Here is a 20,221-nt window from a genome sequence, read left to right as displayed (position 1 = left end):
TCAAATATCAACAACCAATCATGAACAAATAAGACTGTTATATTTGCTTATTCAATTTTGTCACATGAATAAAGACAAAGAATGGTATGAATGCATTTTGTGTTTATTTGGACAACCGGGAAGACATGGCCACGTTTAAAATAAAAAAAAATACTCTACTAAGTTTCATTATTGAGTAATATGGGGGGCTAGCTCACTCTTTTTAATCGCATTTTTATTTAATTTTTATTAGGATTAAGAGTGACATACTCAATTCTAAATATTTTTTAAATAAGATAAATGTAGATATATAAAACCCACACACACACAATAAGAGAAAACGACAGGTACGTTAATGCCATGCACGAGCCACAGACGATCACTAGATGGCGCCTGCGCACAGCCCACGAACGAGTCTCCTCCGGTGAGAACTCCAGCTGGACTTTGCTTGACTTTTTGGATCACGTGGACCGTGGTGATGTTTTTGTGGAGGTTGCACATATTCCGCCGCTATAATCCGGCTCTGTTGTTGTTGTTGCAGCGGGAGTAGGAGAGGCCGTGCACGGTGCGTCCTTCCGCGGCGTGTGCTTGTGGAGCTGCGGAATCAGCTTGGAACTGCGACTTTTGGTTTGGGCTGCATTGAGGGGAAGGATGAGCCGCTAGGAGCTGTGATCTTCTTTTTTTTTTTTTTTTTTTTTTTTTTTTGGCTTTCTCAGTCATCCAGTTGACAGCTGATGAGGTGAGTTCATAAAGATTATCAATTTGGGCTACTACATTAGGCACAGCTGCCCGTCGAGTTGAGTCAACATATGAGAAACAACTCTTGGACCTCATTTATATGAATACCACTTTTTAATTTTTTCCCACACTGTTGTTGCACACGTGTACCTAATAAAGTGGCCGATGAGTGGAATCACTTTCAGCATGTCAACTGTGCATTGACAAGGAATGGGCAACTGAAATGATGGAGGAGGCCACCATTTTTCATCACTGCTACTGGGGGCCCACATAGGACTTCTGCAACAGATATATGATCAATTCTGGCCTGTGAATAGAGAAAATAATTGGCACTCATTAAAATGCTTTGGAAAAAATGTGTGTGGAGGGTAAAATTCGCCCAAAAACATTGATAAGCATCCAATATGCTCTATGTTTTTATGAGAAACTGAGGTTGTCTTCATTCATTCATTCATGGTTGTCCAACGAGAGACCGCAGTGTGTTCCAGATAGCGATTCTTTGCTTTCCCACCATCCTTTACCACACGCGCACACAGACACATAGATACACGGGTAGGCGGGGGGTCTCCTAGCAGCTTTAATAGTTTCAGTCCAACTGTCATTCTGGTTGCCTTAATGAGAAAGTCAGGATTGAGTGCTTCTAACGGCTTTGTGGTACCCCTGCACATCTCCCACTGCGACAAATCCACTGCGGCCTCCTGGGAATTTTGGCACTCACAGTTGCCACCTTTCCTGCCCTTGTTTTGATTTCCGAGTTTGTTCAGATTGTGAAACAATTGTTTTCCCAGAGCGAATTGTGGAAATGACCCTCAAATGCTTTCGGCATTGCAAAATGGCAGGCATCCTGCGGCTTTTCAAGCATGGCTGCCTTCTTCAGCCTTTCTTGTGGCTCTGCTCATGACACTTGTTGACCAAATTTCGTGTTGCTAAATGAAACTGACTTTGTGGTCTTATTTTCAAACTCGATCTGTTCAAGTTTAGTGTTGATGTCACACTTTGCTGCTGTGCTATGCCCAAACACAATGAGAACAAAACAAAAACGTTTTGCAATTTTGCGTTGTCCGTATGCATACAAACTTCAAATTTGGTACCTGTCAGACAAAATCTCTTGCACAAGTTGTTGAGTGATGAAAATGAGCCTAAAATTGCCCGTTCAAACCAAAATGAAAGACTTCCTGTGTCTTTTCTGGCGTGGCTTTTTGAGAGTTTTTTTTTTTTGTGGATCTACCGTACTCATGATAGACATGCCTACATTTCATGTTGTTAAGTAAAACAGGCATTAGGGGCTGGATTTCCAAACTGTACTTGTTTAAGTTTAATGTTTACGAGGTCATCATAAAACGTCCCCACCCACACGCAAAGGCGAAAACTCAAATTTGACCCGAGTTAGTGTCACCCATCTGTCTTACTTTACATGGTTCAAACGTGTTAGCAATCAAATAAAATCCCCACTGTTTTTGAAGGACTTCTGGAACTGGCCAACATGACCCCAAAATCTCCACGACAAATCAAAATGGCAGATTTACGGCGTCTTTTCAAGCATGTCTTCTTGAGACTTTTTTGGGAGTCTACTCATGATTGACAGGCCAACCAAGTTTTGGTCGCTAGGTCAAACGAGCTTGGGGAGCTGAATTGTCAAAAATTACAAGTGGTGCTATCGAGACAATTTTTCTTGATCAAATGGCTTTTGTTTTTCATAAACTCCAACTCAATTCTAATGTGATCTGTCTCATGTCAGGAATTCACAGCCACTGACACACTCACAGTACGCCTTTGCCCGGGAAGCAACCTTCCTCATACATATGCATTCCGAAATTCCCTCAGATATTTTTCTTGAAGGCAAACACACGGAATGTAAAGACCAGGTTAAGCACACAAATCCGACCCAACTCCACTTGGACATCCTTCATTTTGTTTTTCTTGGACCATTTCTGTCCGTATTCTATACGACTTTAATCGGTGTGTGTGTGTGGGTGTGTGTCTGTCTGTGTGTGTGTTTGCATCCCAGCCAGGAGATGGATAACAAGGCCATGTACTTGACTACATACGAGGAACGGGAGAGCACGTCCATGTACGAAGACGCCTATGAGGGACATAACTTGTCCAAGCTCAACCTCTGCGATGAAGGTGAGGAAGAAGAGGAGAACCCTTACATGTTATTTTCTTTTGGGGAAAAAAATGACTGAGTAAGCAGGAAATTTGCAAGAAAATGAACCCTGGAAAAGTGCAGTTTAATGCAGAAGTTGCTTTGCTTCCTCTGAGCGTAAACATTTTCCTGGGTTAATTGAGGCTAAGACGGTGTCACGTTAGCTTAGCTTTGCATAAATGAAGAAGGGGGAGCAGTTATCTTAGTTCTCAGCGATAAACATATTTAGCTTCTTGATTTGTGCTGCACACGACGACCTTACTCCAACTCTTAACAGTATGATGTCTTCCACAAAAACAACTCAAACACTAAGTATGAGGTGGCTAGCTTATCCTAGCATAGTAGAAGAGGACGTAGTAGAACGTTAGCAGTGAGTGTAGCATTAGAATCCGGGGGAGCAGTAAGCTCAGCTACGTCAGCCATTTGCACACTAAATTTGTCTCTTTGAACTCCACAAAACATTACAATTGCAAGGATTTTAAGGGCGTTTGAAGTGCTTTGCTAATAAAAGACAACTCTCAGTATAATGCGGCTATAGCTTAGCATTCAAAGGTAGTGGGGACATTAGCTTCGGGCTCTAGCTGCCATTAACATTAAAAGGTGAAAGACTAGCTCATCATCGCATACAAAAGCAGATAGAACATTTAGCTCCATCCGTCCCTTTCAGTATGATGTAGTTAGCTTATCTTAGCATATAAATGCAAGGCGAATATTTCTTCGCTGTCAGTCATGAATTAATTTTTATACTTCTTGTTACCCACTAAAGGACGCGACTAGCTTATCTTAGAGTCGTAAGATAGGAAATATTACTGTAACAATATGTTGAATGGTGTTAGACCCGTACGCTAAGCTAAGCTAGCCTCCTTTAACCCTCAAACATTTATGTTAGGGGGAAGTAAAGCCACTTTTGCCTTACAAGTGAACTTCCTGTTTATGTTTGCGTGATTCCAAGTTGTCATGTCTTCTTCCCGACTTGCTGAGCTCGACGTTTTGCTTCTCTATACGTTCCAGCCATGTGGCACGTATGCACGCATGCACACACACACACGCACGCGCGCACACACACAGAGACACACGCGCATACACGCACAAACACATTTGCGACAGCTGTGTTTGTCTTGCGCCGCAAGAGTGTATGTTCTTGATCATATGAGGGAAGTGCGTGCGTGTGCGTGTCTGTGTGTCGGTCACGGTTCAAATGAATTCATGCTGATGTGAGGTCGCGCCCACCGTAAGATTTTTAACGTTGCGACGTCCCATGGCGAATGATCAGGGGCGGGCAAACTTTTGTCCTCAGGGGCCACGTTTCATTTTTTAAGCAGATGGGCCGCGTAGTTCATTGTAATATACTGTTATGTGTGTGTGCGCCCACAGCGTTTGAGAGGGGAGAGATTTGTATGCTTTTAATCATTCAAATTTGCCAGGGTTGTTAACAACACTCTGCACTGTGCTGTGTCAAATTCAGAAGACATATTTATTTTCACTTTTCACTTTACACTGGCCCTTTAACAACGTTTGGCCTACAGGTGAATGCATGTACAACATGCAAAATGATCACATATTGTTTTTATTGGACACACGGTCCCAACCTTTGTCAAATTTGTTCCCAGAAGAAACTAATCTGATGTTCATGAAGCATTCTTAAGCGCAGACCCGGACGGGCCGACGTCCAAAGCAAACTCTTAATGTGTCGTTATGGAAGCCAAATGTCTCATTGTGTCAGCCGTTAGCTTTAGCCATTGGCGCTAAACGCTTTGGATTGACTGTTGTTGTTTTGGCTTTTTCCCCCCACGGATCAGGTTCTGGAAAGCGGCGCAGGAAACAGGATCAGTGTTGTGCTCAGCTCAACTCTTTGGCGGCCATCAAGTACGCCATCGTGTCGCTCTACGTGCTCGTGCTGCTCACCATCTTCGGGCTCTGCCTGGCAGGTACGGTGACTAATCGTCCTTATCGTTACAATTACAAAACACCTTAGCTTTTATGCGAAACACCAACGCGATCATTAGCTTGCTCTCACCTATCTAGCCTTTATTTTTAAGAAGGTTTAAATGTTTGCTTTCCGACACAAAGGAAACATCTCAAGAAATGAATGAATTAATAGTGAATAATAAATGTTTTCATTACATTAAAAGTCTTTGTATTTTGAATTGCTTGAAATTAATTCCATCTTAAAATTGCAGTGTTGCTGCAAAGAAATAAAGTAAAAAAATAAATAAAACAAAACATAAATATATGTTAAAAAAATAATAATAAATACATTTTTTATATGGAGCATCGACAATATGTTAACAAGATAAACAAAGCAAACTACAATCAGATCTCAAAGACTGGAAAATGTGACGAGTTTAATATCAGGAGATGTTAAATTTGACTGTACTGTTATGCTACATAATGTATCATAAACATATACGTCCAGTGGGATCCATTATGGTTGTCTCCAACCTCACATTAGCCTTGCGCTCCCAGATGAAGTTTTGGTTTCTTTTCTTTTTTTTTTTTTTTTTTTTTTCATATGTCTGTGATCAATAAGTTTGCACATGGAAATAGTTTCATGTCCATCTCTAGTTTCTGTGCACATGACATCAGCCCTGCCTCGCAATGAAGGACACACACACATGCACATACGAGGAGTGTAGCATAAGGGGGTGCAATGGAGGGAGGTGGGGGGGTACGTGATGTGAAACTAATCTCCGTGTTACTGTAGCCGTGTGCTGCGCTTTAGCGTGGAGAACACACAAGTAGGGTAAACAAGTCACGTCCAGTGTAAAGTGAAACGCTAGCAATGAAGAGAGCCAAGGCTGGGCTTCAAAAGTGGGGCCACGTTTTGGAATGTGAGCCCCCTCCGCCACCCACCCCGTTGTGATGCTAGTTCTAGATAACGCTATACATTTTCGTCTCCAGTAAGTGTCCGTTATGTATGCACAATTCTACACAACCCTCATTTTGAGTGCCTCAGGGAAATGTTTGAGGTCCTTTTTTTTTTTTCTTCGTCCTCCTCACTTCCCTCTGTAGGTGTCCCAAGACTTATGTTGTTGACTAGTCATGTACTTATGTATAATTTTGCACGACAGCGCTCCACCCATCCTTATGTTAGGCACCATTTTCAGTGGCGTTCCTCCTGGAAGCATCCGAGGTCCTCTGTGTTTTTATCAGCCTTCCTCTTCCCCCTCACTTCCCGCTGTTGGTGTCCCAAGACTTATGTCAACGCTCATGTTCCTGTCACAGACACGGGACTTGGTACAACATCAGTCCAATATCCATCCAACGGTGTGATTTGGTCGGAGTTCCTCAGGGAAATGTTTGAGGCCCAATCCTCGTCAACTTCACTTCCTGCTGCAGGTGTACCGATGCTTTTTGTCCACTCATGTGATCACTCCCGCTTTGTGTACATTATGATTCTGTCGGTTGATCAGGGTGAAACTCCTTGGAAAAACCCTGGCTGGCTGCCTCCTCTGCCTTGTGTGTACGACTTTATGGCTTTTCACCTTGAGCGAGGGGCCCCCTTGCAAATGTCAATGTTGTTAGGAGACGAGAGAAGACAAGAGGATGGAGACACTGCGGACGAAGTGTGTGTGCATGTGTGTGCGTGTAGTCCGAAGCTATTTTCTTATTTAGGACTTTTAGATGAGCTGCCTGAAGAACAAGCAATCAAAGCAGCCTTTTGTGTGCCAAGTGGCTCCAGCACTGCTCCCAGAGGGCCCCCTCTGCATCCATGCTCGCGTAAAAAAAAATGCCCATGTCTGTTTGCCAGTTCTTTTTCCCCCTCAACTCTTGTTTGCTTTTGGATTGAATTCTCACTTGACTTATTGGGTTGCTGCACCACCACCCCACACACACACACACACAACCCCCACCCTCCCTAAATTGGCCCCGTCTCGACATGTCATTTTCATAGATAAGCCTCGCGTAGTGCTGGCGGTGATGGGAAGCAGGCAGGCGTGCCAGATAGCGGTGAGCTCTGATCACGAGTCCCGACCCCCCCAAAAAAATGTGTCCTTGCGTCAAAGGCCAGCACCTACGGCCGGCTAGCGACGCTCACTTTATTTGTTGTGGCGATCGAATGGCGTTAGGAATGTACAGTGAATGCACGAAAATGCATCCAAATCGGCCCCTTCCCCCTGTAGGAAAAAAAAAAAGAAAAACAGTAAGTGTGTGCAGTCCAACAAATAAAACAGCCAAGCATACTTTACTACCTGCTGTGAGATAATCAGATAGACATTTATTAGACCAGCATAGCGTACGGTACGCCTATATATGGTCATTTAGAAAGCACAGGCTGGAAACGGCCAGTAATTGCTTTTTTGGCGGTTTTACAAAATATATGTGTTCAAGAGCACAGGTTATCAGGAGATCATCTCTCCAGACTTTGGACAATTGGGCGTTTTTTGACTCGGAAGTGGAAAAAAAAAAACTCAAAAGAGGACAGATTATCAGAAGGCTATGTGCGTACCACACACCACAGGATAATCACTCAGGATCATCTTTTTGAGACAGCTACGTGTAGTTAACAAAAGTTTCATGACGGCAACAGTACAACCCTGAACTCGATATATTTTCATTATTTCCATGAGGAGAAAAAATGTTCCCAAACAAAGTGGAAGTGGACCAGCGTTGTGATCGCAAACACACCGGCAAATACACAAATGTGAACAAACGCTCCATTAAGTGCACACGCTGCGCACTCCCAGCGGCTTTAAATTGACTCTGAGAACATAAAACCTCCAGTAATGTGTGCCGAGTTCTCCGCTCAACAAAAGTGTCTGGAGAACGTCCAAAGGTTCCGCAGTGGGAGTGCGGCATAAGTGGAAGGTACACACACACACGCGTAGACGTGCACACGCACGCACATACACACACTCATAATGCCCATGCAGATAGCACACCGTGCCAAGGTTCTTTCAGGCCATCAAACGCACGTCAATAACGTGCAAACGACTAATTGGATGTCTCACTATCGCCCCCTTTAGGTTGAAACTGGAAAACAACAACTTTCATCTGGATCTGAACCAGATTGCACATGTGCCAGTACCCCGGACCCCTGAAAAAAAACTGCATCAGGATAACGTTAAATCCAATGAAACAGTCGGCGGCCCTTCGACTATTTAAGCCTCGGTGGAGGTCTTCTTTGGTGATCGCGAAGCAATTGCACCTTTGCAGTAATCCTGCCTGCAAGCTGCAATTTACACGTCGGTCGCTGGTGTTGCAAGTCAGGCCGTAGCGCCCGGCCGGCCAAGCCGCGCTTCGTTTTAATAGGAGCAAGCTGTGCTGTTCAGCGCGCTATCAAAGCGGCGCGACGCTGTTTGCTCTGTTAGCTTACTTGTGGTTTCATGGTATAAATAGTTGAAAGCCAACATATGCCACAAGTGCACTGGAATAATGCGGAACCGTCAGCGCGACACCCTGTCATGACATGCCTGCGCGATTACGGTCAGTAACAAAGTGGAATGTCAGAACATGTAAAGAAGTAAAAGCAGTCGTGGGATTTAAATCGGATGCAGTGTGTTTCAAAACAGCAGACGCCAAAACGAAAACACATTTTCCCCTATAGGAAACATTGTGAGGTGAATTCTTCAGATATATACACGAGGTGGTCATAACTTCTAAATAAGCCGCTGAATGTTATTGGTTCTTCTCAGAGGATAAAGAATACGCGCATGTGAGTATCCACTAGTATCAAATGTCAATACTATGGAATATCCTAATCTGCTGCAGTCCAGTGTCGATACATTGTCGTTATTTGTTGCGCAACAGTGTCACTTATAGACGTGTCATTTTTAAGAAAAACTTCAAAGCTGTGATTGTGATGCTACCTGTATTATTGTTACAGCGTAGTTTCCAGAAATGACTCTCTTTTTGTTTGTGATCGGCTAATGTGGTCTTAGTGTTGTTTTTACCTCAGAATGAGGGAGGAGAAAAATATCTGAAAATATCTTCACGGACGTACACTTATACGTTGGAAATAAGCGTCAAGCTGCGAGGAGTCCAAGTCAGAGCTTGGTAACCATGGACGTTGATCCAGCAGCCGTCGCCGCGGAGGACTTTTGTTTGAACGCAACACGGGCGCGCTTGTAAGAAGACGTTCAGGATCCTGAATGTTCTTTCCATTTCGAGGTGCACTCAAGCACAGAACGTGTGATGTGTCTGTGAAGTTGTTTGGGAGGGAAAATGTCATTCGAGTCATTGAAGGTGCTGGGAACGTTTTGTAGAAGAAAAAAAAAAAAAAAAAGAACACAAAATTCTCATCAAAGTGCATCATGGAAGCTGAGATGTTGAGAAGCTGTGAGCCATCCATTGCAATTTTGGTGTTGAAATGTGACGTAAGAGGTGAAAACACGCACGAGTGTCAATCACAAGAAGCCCAAAGCCAAAAAGTGACGAGCTGGAGCAGCAGCTGTCCTTTTGGCTCTGGGAACAACTTGACAAATGCTCCGTTTTTTTTTTTTTTTTTTTTCAACACTCTTCTCTTGTGTTTGTGTGGGAATTCCAACGCAGCAGCAAGTCTTCCGTTTTTAGTGAATTCACAGATTTGTTTCAAAATGGCCAAAGATATTCGCTGAAAACGTGCAAAGGCTGAGAACGACGTTGCAGTTTGCTAGCTAGCTATGCGTGCAGCCCCAAAACGCACCTTTGACTCAAATAGGCCGCTGGCGTGACCGCTTTAGAGTGCCTCGTCGTCACCATGCGGAAGAACTCAGCGACCATCCAGTGGGAGAAATTCCAGTTTTGAAGCAAGCGTATTTTTGAGGCTCAATCCTGTACTTATGTATATGGAATCAAATTTACAGACAAGACATTTATTTTCACGTGAAAGGGATATCCTGGACATTCCGTTGTATACAAGCATGAGTGCGTGTGTTTGCGTTGCCGGTGAGTGTGTGGTTGCATGTGTTACAGCGCCGACAGACCATCATTTAGCAATTAGCCTCCCCAGTCTCGGGTCATTTGGAGTAAAGCAAACACGCATGACGAGCTGCAATTTCATTTGTTCTCTTCTGGAGGTCCTGTGCATTTTTCGCCCACTTTTCAGCACTTTAGGAGCCTGCGGGAAGCCATCCCGCGCCTCCCCGTCCTTTTAATAGCTTGTTTTGCGTAGACGATGTCACCCCGACGTCATGCTGTAAAACGTCTGCGCGGAAGGGAAGAGTTGCCGTCAGTAGAACGTTTTAAGAGGCCGCAGCCAAGCACAAGACAAGGAAGGTGAATGGGTGCCGAAATTGGGGGCTAGGCAGCTAAATCAACACACGGGAAGCCTCGCTTGTCGTTCCTTCCAGTTGCGTTGACTGCATGCTTTGAATAGGGATGGAACATCGACACATGGCTTCAAGATGATGATTTTCCTCTTGGAAGTGTTGGAAGCGGAGCTAAAGTCCAGGCCAAATTCAACATCACCCAACAAATGATAATACGGTCGATAGCGCATTTGCATAACAGGAAGTTCAGTCTGGAACTAGGAATGTTATGAAACCAGATCTGCAGCATGAGCATACTCCAGTATATCTGATTGGAAGCCGTTAGTTCCAGCAACCTCAAGGAAATGTTGTCCCTGGAACGAAATGTTAGCCTAGCAGCTTTTGGAGGTACCGTTGTGTGTGGATAATGGGAGGTCTTGTCTATTTGCGGTCTCATGATAACTTCGATAGCTCCGAAAAAGAAGACCCTGTGCTGTTGTTTTGGAAAGCCCAGCAATCTCCGCCGAAGGTGTCCGATTGAACCCTTTTAGTAGCAAGAACATTCCTGGGAGCGACTCTCAAGTCAAGATAGCTTCCGATCGACGGCGACATCTGCTCTCCGTTACACGCAGCAGTCGCGATCCCGGCCGAGTGATTGATGCTGACCGCTTGACGTGAATTTGGGGACTCGGTTGCCGAGAGAGGTTCGACAACAACTGCGCCGTATTTTCTTCCCCCGGCAGTGTCTCGCTCCCAGGCGTGGTCGCAGCGGCAGCAGGTGCTGATGGAGAACGTCACCCAGATGTCGGAGCGCTCCCGGCTGCTCCAGCAGACGCTGGGCGACACGCCCGATCGGGCCGACCTCCTGGAGAACATCTGGAAGCTGGAGAATCTCTTCCAGAACCACAGCGACAGGCTGCAGAAGCTCGAGATTCTCATCAAGGTGACTTTTTTTTTTCTTCCGCGGGACGTCTTGTCCATATCTTTGTTTCTGGAGAGTAATTCAGTTCGGAATACACGCTGGTCCATCCCGGTCGAGGTCGCTACCTAGGTACGGTTCCAGGTTTTAGGTGGGGGGGCCAAAATAGATTAAAATATGCTAGCAGCAGCCTCTTTTACACAGAGATTATGAAAAAAGAAATGCTGACTCATCATACTTCGCCGCCATGCTGTGCGAGCTCCTCATCGGTCCCTGAAGAAGCTCATTGTTCCCTTTTGGATGGTCTCAGAGCCTCGAGGTGGAGCTGCGAAGCCTGCAAGGTCACTCCCTACAGTCGGAAGGCTACCTGGTGCAGCTGGACGAACGTCTGTCGTCGTTCAGCAGCTCGGCCGGCAGGAACCTGACGGGCCTGACTGCCGAAGTGTCGCGCACCTCCACCTGGCTCCACGATCAGAACCTGCTGCTCAGGTTAGCCCAGTTAGCTTAGCGCGGCTACCGCGACGTCGCCGCACACGCTGACGATTGCGTTTGTTTGGGTTTTTTTTTTTTTCAAGGGAGACTTCGGGCCAGGTGACCGGGCTAAGAGACAAGCTGGAGGAGGTCAACTGGACGGTCGGAGCTGTCAATCACACCGTCAGCAATGACATCAATATCCACCATTTGAAAATACACGATCTACAGGTGAGAACGCACCAAAAACCAGCAGCAGTCAATATATCATTTAAAGTTCTTTCAACACCACCATTATCATCAGCCTATCAATGGTCCGCTAGCTTAATGCTAATATAGACTGGGCAAGGCAATAGACAAGCTAGTAGGTACTAGCACTGCAAAATTGGAGCTAAACATGGCAGTTTGTTGCCTAAATGGTTGAGCGAACCGTTTTTCGGCATCTGTGAGTCGTCTGTGTAAAAAGTTGCTCTCCTTTTTTCCTTCCTTCCTTTTGACTCCAGGCCCGCATTGAACGGCAATCTGATTTTATCTTGTGTCTCAGACTCACTGCAATCGGGATCATTTTTCCCCCCAGATTCAGATCAGCAACATTACGGAGGACACGTCCAGCCTGTGGGTGACCCACGTCCACACGGAGGCCCAACTTCGAAACGAAATGGAGATCTTGAACACCATCACCGAAGACCTGCGTCTCAAGGACTGGGAGCACTCCTTGGCCCTGAAAAACATCAGCTTCATAGAGGGTCAGCTGCAGCTCCTCTAAAATCCTCTCAAGTTCGCCACAAAGACTCTTTGTGAAGTATTTGCTAAACCCATTAAGTGCTTTTCCACGTCGCGACAACGAGGCGCTCTAAAGCCACCATAACAGCATGAAGCCAGGTCCACATGCTGCCTGTCAAGTCAGACTTTTATTCTTTTCCTCTTTTCCACCTTCTCTCCTAGAGGAGCGTGCACTCATGGCCAATAACGAGGCGCTCTAAAGCGGCCGCTCCAGCTCAAAGTCCTGGTCCACACACTGACTTGTTTTGTTTTTGCACTCACAGCAGACAATGAGACGCTCTTTACTATGACATAGTTGTTGTTGGTTTTTTTTACATGATTTCAGCTATTATCTTCAGAGGTGTAATGTATTTAGAAACAAATCACTTTACTGGGTTTTTAAACACAAGTTTTTTTGTTAGTTTTTTTTTTTTTACACGAATATTCTCCTGCCCTTTCGTACATTAGAAACACTTTATAGGACTGTTCCTCGTAAATCTCATTTCTGGGTGGAGGAGCTGTCCAGAGCCGGGAGATATTTTCTCAGTGACTCGTGAGCATAATACTGCTCGCATGCCAACATTTCAGACTTATGTGGAAGAAGTCTTGGGTGCGACTGTCACTGTGCCAGGCAACCAAATGGCTTCCCGGCACAACGTGAGACAAGCCAAACGCGGCATTATTATGTTCATATGGGAGTACCTAATGAAGTGTCTGGCCATTCTTGAATGAATTGATGTGTCTTCATCAGGTCATTCATGGATATTCGTCATCGTCTTTTTGCAGGACCTCCAGGACCAAAAGGAGAGAAGGGTGACACTGGGCCGCTGGGGCACACGGGCGCTCCTGGATTAACCGGTTTAAGAGGTGAGTAATGTGGGGGAAAAAAGTCGAATGAGGCAAAATGCGAACAGCTTGTTACGCTGTGTCGCATTGCAGGTTTGTTATGATTCTTTGTGGCACGCTTCCTGTTCTTGAAATAGAAAGCACCAAAAAAAAAAAAGAAGAAGAAAAATGAAAAATAATAGTCAGGTTTACAGCTTTACAAGCGCCACCAGTTAAACCCTGAAAATTGTTTGGACTTCCTCCCTCAACAAAATGTGCTATGATGCAATCCATCTGCACATGTGTTGCTATGCGTAAAAAAATGAGAAAAAAAAAAAATACACCAAAAATACGGAGACTTTTCTTCCACTTTAAACCTGTGGATTATTAAATTCAGTTTTTGACAACAAAGTATTGCAGAAACTAATATACTGTGTTTTGCAATTATGCTTCACTGCATTTATAATTTCCTCTCTAATCTTCCTTGACAATCGCACCATGTTTTTGTGGTTGAATAAAAATAACACAGTGTTAGTTTCTTATATGTGGAGCATGTAAACCCGATACATGGTTGCCGATTCACTATTGCGGCATGCTAGCCTGCAGCTCGCCCGAGTAAACTGACTCTGGGGGCAAAGCTTTCAAAGAATGCGGAGAGACGCTCGCAAAAACCCAGTTTGACCTTCAAGTGTGTTTTCACGCCAGAGGATTGAGACTGGAGTGGCATCAAAGTCCCCGCTGCTCTTTAAACACAACACAGCTGCTCAGCTGGCGTCGTCACGCTGCCTTACGGTAAAGGTGACGCCAGCTCGCACGATTACACGGTGGAAAAACACGGCTTAGGACTTGAGGGTGAGGGCGCGAAACGGCCGCTCAGCCATCTTTGTCTTGTCGGAGGTAATCCCAGCATGAAGAAAACGTGTCAAAGCTCGTTTGTCGGTGGAGTCACATGGTTGCCATTCAAGCAGTTGACTACAATGTCGCCATGACAGTCTACCTAATAATGGATGGATGGCTGGGCGTATTATACTGCCCCCAGGTGGCCACGGCACATACACGAGAAGGAGCGGCACGATATTTATTGAAGTGAAGCAAAAAATTTGGCGACAACTCATCAGTTATGTCATTTTTATAAAGTACAATATTCTAGAGTGCTATTTTTTTTTTTTTTTTTTCATGATAAAAACACAAACGACAAACATTTTGTTTGTTTTTTTTGTGGCGGCTGGAACTGCTTAATGTCATTTCCATTCATTTCAATTTTCAATTTTCTCTCTGTGCAAGAGCCCTATTAATTTTTAGCGGTGGTTCGTAATCAGTTTTGTACTTTCAAACTGAGCCAAAACAAATGGTGTCCAGAGAGTCTGTTAATACCGTCTGTGACTTGTTGCTGAGGAGCGGTCACAACACCACAGCGTACATGTGTTCCTCGTTAGCGTGTTAGCTCAGAGTAGCTCCAGCGTGCTTACTGTAAACACGCGCGCTTACACACACACACACACACACACACATTCATTACAGTGGGGAAATACATTTTATTAGCGGGAGAAGGGGGGGGGGGAACAAAGGAAAAGACATGGCTGTTTTTCCTCCATGTTTTGGCCAGGGGGAAAAGCTTTGGAGCGTTTATGCGGCGATGTCGTCCATCAATGATGTCATGGCGGCGCGCGGGGAAAGCTGGGAATGGACCAGTTGGCTTTGCGAGAACATGTGGGACAGTTGTGTGCGTCCAAGTTTTGTGGGAACACTTTGGGGGAAGTTCCCAGAGCACAACAAACGGTCCATGAAGATCTACTTGGAAGAACACAATGGGCGAGCCTGGTCCTCTCTCGTTTTCATTGAAAACGTATGCACACGTTACAGGGCAAGTCGACAAGTGCAGGACATTATAGAACAGTTAGGGAGAAGATTTTTTTTTTTTTTTTAATCCCTCGGGCGTGTCCGCTTTATGTGCTGAAACCGCGCCCAGCTCAACTGTCCCACCAGGTTGTCACGGGGCTTTTCCACGACGCCTCAACGAGGCGCTCTAAAGTGTCCGCATCAACGTGAAGCCCCACTTTCTCTCCACTTATTGTACATTCTCACCATGGCGTGCGTGCACTCACAGCTGACAATGAGGCACTCGAAAGCGGCCACGCCAATGGACTAGCCAAAGGCAAGATGCATGTTCTGTACATGAGAATAACTTCCAGATACGCTGTGTACACGTGTTCATGTCTCTTGAAGGCTTTTCCGGAGAAAAGGGCATCCAGGGACTTCGCGGTATCAAAGGATCCAGTGGAGACGTTGGCAGTCAAGGAGAAAAGGGAGATATCGGACCTGTCGGACCAAAAGGTTGGTGAAAGGCAAGAATGGGTGCAAAAGTTGGGAGGGGCACCGAAAAGACAAGAGAGCAAAAGATGTTGTTGTCGTACTTAAAAAAAAAAAAGGACGACCACAGACGTTACATTGTCTCATGTTGACTCCTTAGTCGGGAATAACGATGCATCACAGGAGCATTATTTGCAAGTAACAAAGATTCAGATTGACTTGATTGAAGGAGTTAGTAGACTTTGGTGTGAGTAATGTTAGTAGTCGCCAGTAACAATGTGTCAGGTTGACGACTGCAGTAACTCGCACAAAACAACAACAACATTCTGCAACCTGATTGAGTGGCTGATGTGGTGACTTTGGAAGTGACACCCACGGACGTCCAAGAAGGGTGTGTGTGCGTGGAGGTGTGGGTTGTGCAAGTGTGGCAATAGTCCCGGAGGTAGAAATGAAATCAAATTTGAAAAAAGCCCAGTGTTTGAAGAAAAATAAAACACAGACAAGCCAGACGTCTCGGGTGAAAACGAGCAACAAATGGCACCCCGGCAGACTTGAAGGTCGGTCCTGTGGTTTTTGGATCATAAGTCTGTCAGCAAGCAAGGCGCTTTGCTTTCCAAGCTGCCAATGGAGGCTGAAACCACAAAGGAGAGGAAATTTCATTTACGACTGTTTAACACTTTGAGTCTCCCGAGGCAGGCTGGTGACTTCTAACCGATTCATTGATCCGCACATTCGGGGTTTCCAGGAAATAAACTACACCACATATGCTGCAAATACCCAAACAGCGGGTTTCAGCGGTCAAACAACTTGCAACTTGACCTCAAATTCCAAGAAAATGATGTGAAAGAACAACACGAGGCCAATATCTACTCAAAACAAATGAGACAACAAAAAGCAATAACGACAATAAAAAAACAAAACAGGAATCCTGCCAAAAAACAAGATGGCGACGTCCAATGTCCTCTTGTGTTGTGTCTCCAGGGGAGCGAGGAGAACGAGGGATGAAAGGAGATAAGGGTGACAGAGGAGTAAAAACAGGTGAGGATCAATTGTAGTCCTATAAATATGTGACTTTTTTGTTGTTGTTGTCGACAATGCGAGTTGTTGTCAAAGCGAAGCTTGGCAAATGCAACTTGTCAGCAACACATTGACAGTAAATGTGTCCCATGCTAATCTGTCGCTCGTTGAATTTGTGATATCATTTTGGCGATGCTCCCTCACGATGGCTTTCTAACACGCCTTTCAGACAGGCTTCGCCCTGGCTGTCGGCCATGTCGGCAAAATAATTCAAGATGGCGCTAGGAGGTACACATAAGCGCATACGTTTTTGTTTTTTTTGTTTTTTAAACGGTATTGTTTTTGACAGCAAGGTACCGCAGTACTTTTTTAATACCGATACACCATGCCATTTTCAACTGATCTTTGAACTTTTCATGATGTATAGTGCGGTCAAAGAAAGAACCTTATTGGTTTATTCACTATTTCTGAAAAGCTCAGACAGTTTGATTGATAGCGAGTGTTCAATTAAATTGCCAGTCATTTGGTGGAAGCAACCGTGTACCCCACGATCCAAAAACCAACATTTGACAGTGTCAAATTTATGAGCTGATGATTTCTTGGAAGACACACACACCTGCTCAGTTCAACAAATCTGCTGTATGTGCTGTCGCTCTGCTTTGCGTTAAGACTTCAAACACATCAAAGGCAAAAGTTAGTAATCTTATCCAGTACTCTGGGGGAAAAATATCAACAAAGCAATGTCACACGTTTCTCCGTCATCTAAATGTTCTTGTGAATTGCAAACGGATGATTGTGTCACAAGCTTCCGGTGTGTAACATGCTTAGCAGTTGGCACCCTTCGCATCTTGTTAGCTCGCACGCACAACAGGCTAACCTAGCCTAATATTTTCGATCTCTCAAGAGAATATTAGCGTACTGATGTTAGCTTTTAGACTTTATTTCAGTGTCAAAAAGTCTATGGACGCTTTAAGAGTATTTTGCTAGCATTTTATGACGACCTGGATCATCCTTTGAGCTGGTCTTTGACAAGCTAAACTCCTAGCATTTTCCATTTTCCTGTTTTAGTCTTTTAGTTTAGAATTTAGGTCCACGTTAGATTTCTTCCAGAGCTTAAATTAAACTAATATGTACATTTTCATTCATGTGTGTTTAATGTCCTCCTTCACTGATGATTATATGACTTATGAGGGAACATTCACAGATGCTTGAAAGTGAATGCTTTGATTTTAGCTGTCAGGTCCACCAGATTAATACCAGACTCAGATGAATCGTATTTATTTTTACATCAAAGTCCTTTTGGAAAAGTTAAAAAAAACCAAAAAAAAAAACCCTGACTGCTGTTTGTTTGATGTGTCAGGTTGAAACCGAGCCACATTTCATTGAACAATTGTCGGTCATACACAAACTACCCGCACGTGGGGAATTCAGTCGTGTTGTAAAATCTCGGCTTTGTTCCGCGCAGTGGAAGACACCCTGGTGCGACTGGTGAACGGGTCGGGCCCCCACGAGGGCCGCGTGGAGGTCTTCCACGAGCGGCGCTGGGGCACGGTGTGCGACGACGTGTGGGACAAGAAGGACGGCGATGTGGTGTGCAGGATGCTTGGATACCGAGGGGCCGCCGAGGTCCACAAAACAGGACGCTTCGGACAAGGTAAAACAAAAGAAAAAAAAATAGAAAGTGCCCGTTCACGTTTTCGTCACATTCTGCAACAGTGTCATGGTCTTCTTGACTGTGTTCCCGCTTAGGCAGCGGTCTAATCTGGATGGACGACGTAGCGTGCACGGGCTCCGAGGCCGCCATCCACGAGTGCAAGTTCTCCGGTTGGGGCAAAACCAACTGCGGCCACGTGGAAGACGCTGGCGTCACGTGCCTCAGCTAACGCAACTTTAACCCCTTCACAACCGATCCACTCCTTCGGTCCTGGTCCTGGACACATTGTCGGAGTCGTTGCTATTGATGCGAGCTAAGTGGGACCATTTCGATTGACAAGATGGACATAGAGACTTTCAAAGGAAAGACCTATCTTGGAAACAAAGCTCCATTTTGGGGCACTCGAGGCTGCCGCTAAAGACTTCTGATCATCACCATTTTGTGCCTTACTATGAGGACCGTATTGAACTAGATTCTTTCCTATAGTTATCGTCTTCATTAGTACTATTCGGGCAACACAATGGCCTTTTTGCCTATTGTCCTCAAAAAGTCACCAGATATTCCACCACTATTCCAACACACACTTTCCGCGACATATACTCTGTTTACTTACTGTATACCATACATACTCATCTCAAGTGTGAGGTGGCTAAACTTGTCCGTGGTGGCTTGCTGTGACGTTAGGACACAACGCATCATTGAAGAATCCCTGCAATGAAATGCACAGGAAATCGGACATTTTATTTGCTGTAGTTGTTCCTCAAAAACCAAGACAACGGAGTTTCTACCAGTTTAATTTGAAAAGAGTTGCTCGTCGTTAGCATCGCACATGTTCGCAGTGTGTTTCTCATTAGAGCTCACTGTTTTGTTTAAAGGCGTCACATTCTGACGGAGCGAACGTGTCGCCAAAGCTAACACGCGGCTTCCATTTTGTTTATTTTCCCTGTCCCACTTTGTCATCACAACACGTCTCGTCTGGCGGCCGCAGGGACGCAAACAGGATATCCTCCACTCTTTTCTGCGTATTTGCTCAAAACGGTGAGACTAGTCGGTCGTGGCAGTTTAGCCGCTAACGTGCCAGCGCGCTAACATGCAAACGAAGGAAAAGTTTTTGTATGTTAACTGTAACAAAACGTCTGTGTGTGTGGTATCATGTTGGACGGCTTAACTACAATGTTGGAGACTCGTCTCCAATTAATTTGTACTTTAAACATCCACGGAATCGATCAGATGCGTTTTGTTAGATAGATAGAATTTGTGGGGCACAATCATTCCTGCCCTGAAGTACAAATGGAAAAATATCTTTTCACTTCAAAAATATGAAGTCCGTGAAGGAAATGTTTCCAAAAACCACACTTAAAAGCATGAGACAAGTTTGAAATTGAATCACTGTTGTGTATGAAAACATATGTATAAAAAAAAGTATAAAATACATTTAGGGAAAAAAGGAACACTGCAGCATTTTCTTCAGCTACGGGAGCACTGCTCCAAGTGCCCCGAATGCAGACAGGCAAGCAAAAAACCCAACTTGAATTGAATTGTAAAATACAATTTAGAAAGAAGGTAAAAATGAAATATAAGATGCATTTTTCTGGAAGTAGGAAAATGGCAGTGCCCTCTGTAGCTACAGGGGCAATGCCGCACATGCCCCTAATAGGAAGCCAAAGATCCACTTCTGTCTAAAATATGAAGTGCATATCATTCTGCTGTGGCACTACACCAGGTGCTCCTAATGTGCAAAAATTCCCAATTTCTGGCAGCCTGACTGATGTTTTCTCACGGGATGTAAAGTGGTCATGTGATCTCCCGTTCTGGCCAATTCTTTAGCCTTTTGCGGTTAAATACTCGTACGTTTTACCTTTTGAAAATGAGAAGTGCTCTTAACCACTTAAATGTGCCTTCATTTTTTAACACATTCTTGGTTGCATGTCATACATGTGTTTTTTATCATGGCGCATCGGTTGTTCAACATTTACTGGAAGGGCTACAGTGACTTCCAAAATATTTGATACAGTAATATGTTGTCTGATTTGTACTTTTACTACTAAATGCTGCATATGCACTGCCGACATAATAAATGTGTTTAAACAGGTGAGCTCGCTTGTCTCTGGCAACGTCTCTTGATTGGCAGCGCTAAGGTGCAATTACACGTATGAGTGTTTCCACATGTGACGCACACGTGGCTACATGTGGCCATGTAACACTAATCTGCACAAACATTTTAAAACATG

The 20,221-nt window shown here is 44.6% G+C and overlaps 1 protein-coding gene across 2 annotated transcripts; it reads left to right on the top strand.

Moving 5' to 3' along the window:
- Positions 1 to 465: 465 nt before the first annotated feature.
- scara5 (scavenger receptor class A, member 5 (putative)) lies at positions 466 to 20,085 on the top strand. 2 transcript variants are annotated; one of them, XM_086019763.1, is made up of 12 exons: positions 466 to 718; positions 2,726 to 2,844; positions 4,663 to 4,791; positions 10,776 to 10,975; positions 11,262 to 11,440; positions 11,527 to 11,653; positions 12,000 to 12,168; positions 12,971 to 13,051; positions 15,236 to 15,343; positions 16,301 to 16,357; positions 17,802 to 17,990; positions 18,086 to 20,085. In XM_086019763.1, the coding sequence occupies exons 1-12, from the start codon at positions 714 to 716 to the stop codon at positions 18,217 to 18,219; spliced, it is 1,497 nt and encodes a 498-aa protein (XP_085875889.1). In that variant the 5' UTR covers positions 466 to 713; the 3' UTR covers positions 18,220 to 20,085. The 2 variants fall into 2 exon arrangements, with proteins under 2 accessions (XP_085875889.1, XP_085875890.1); XM_086019764.1 differs by lacking the exons at positions 466 to 718; positions 2,726 to 2,844; positions 4,663 to 4,791 and adding an exon at positions 8,226 to 8,290.
- The last annotated feature ends 136 nt before the right edge of the window (positions 20,086 to 20,221 follow it).

Source organism: Filicampus tigris, chromosome 20 (assembly GCF_054856515.1).
Source record: "Filicampus tigris isolate MCC_2025a chromosome 20, RoL_Ftig_1.0, whole genome shotgun sequence".
Lineage (NCBI taxonomy): Eukaryota > Metazoa > Chordata > Actinopteri > Syngnathiformes > Syngnathidae > Filicampus > Filicampus tigris.
This window is presented reverse-complemented; position numbering and strand designations above follow the sequence as displayed.

Coding starts and splice junctions, on each gene's coding strand:
- scara5 (XM_086019763.1), top strand. Junction 4,792..10,775: donor CTTCGGGCTCTGCCTGGCAG/GTACGGTGACTA, acceptor TTCCCCCGGCAG/TGTCTCGCTCCCAGGCGTGG. Junction 16,358..17,801: donor TGACAGAGGAGTAAAAACAG/GTGAGGATCAAT, acceptor TGTTCCGCGCAG/TGGAAGACACCCTGGTGCGA.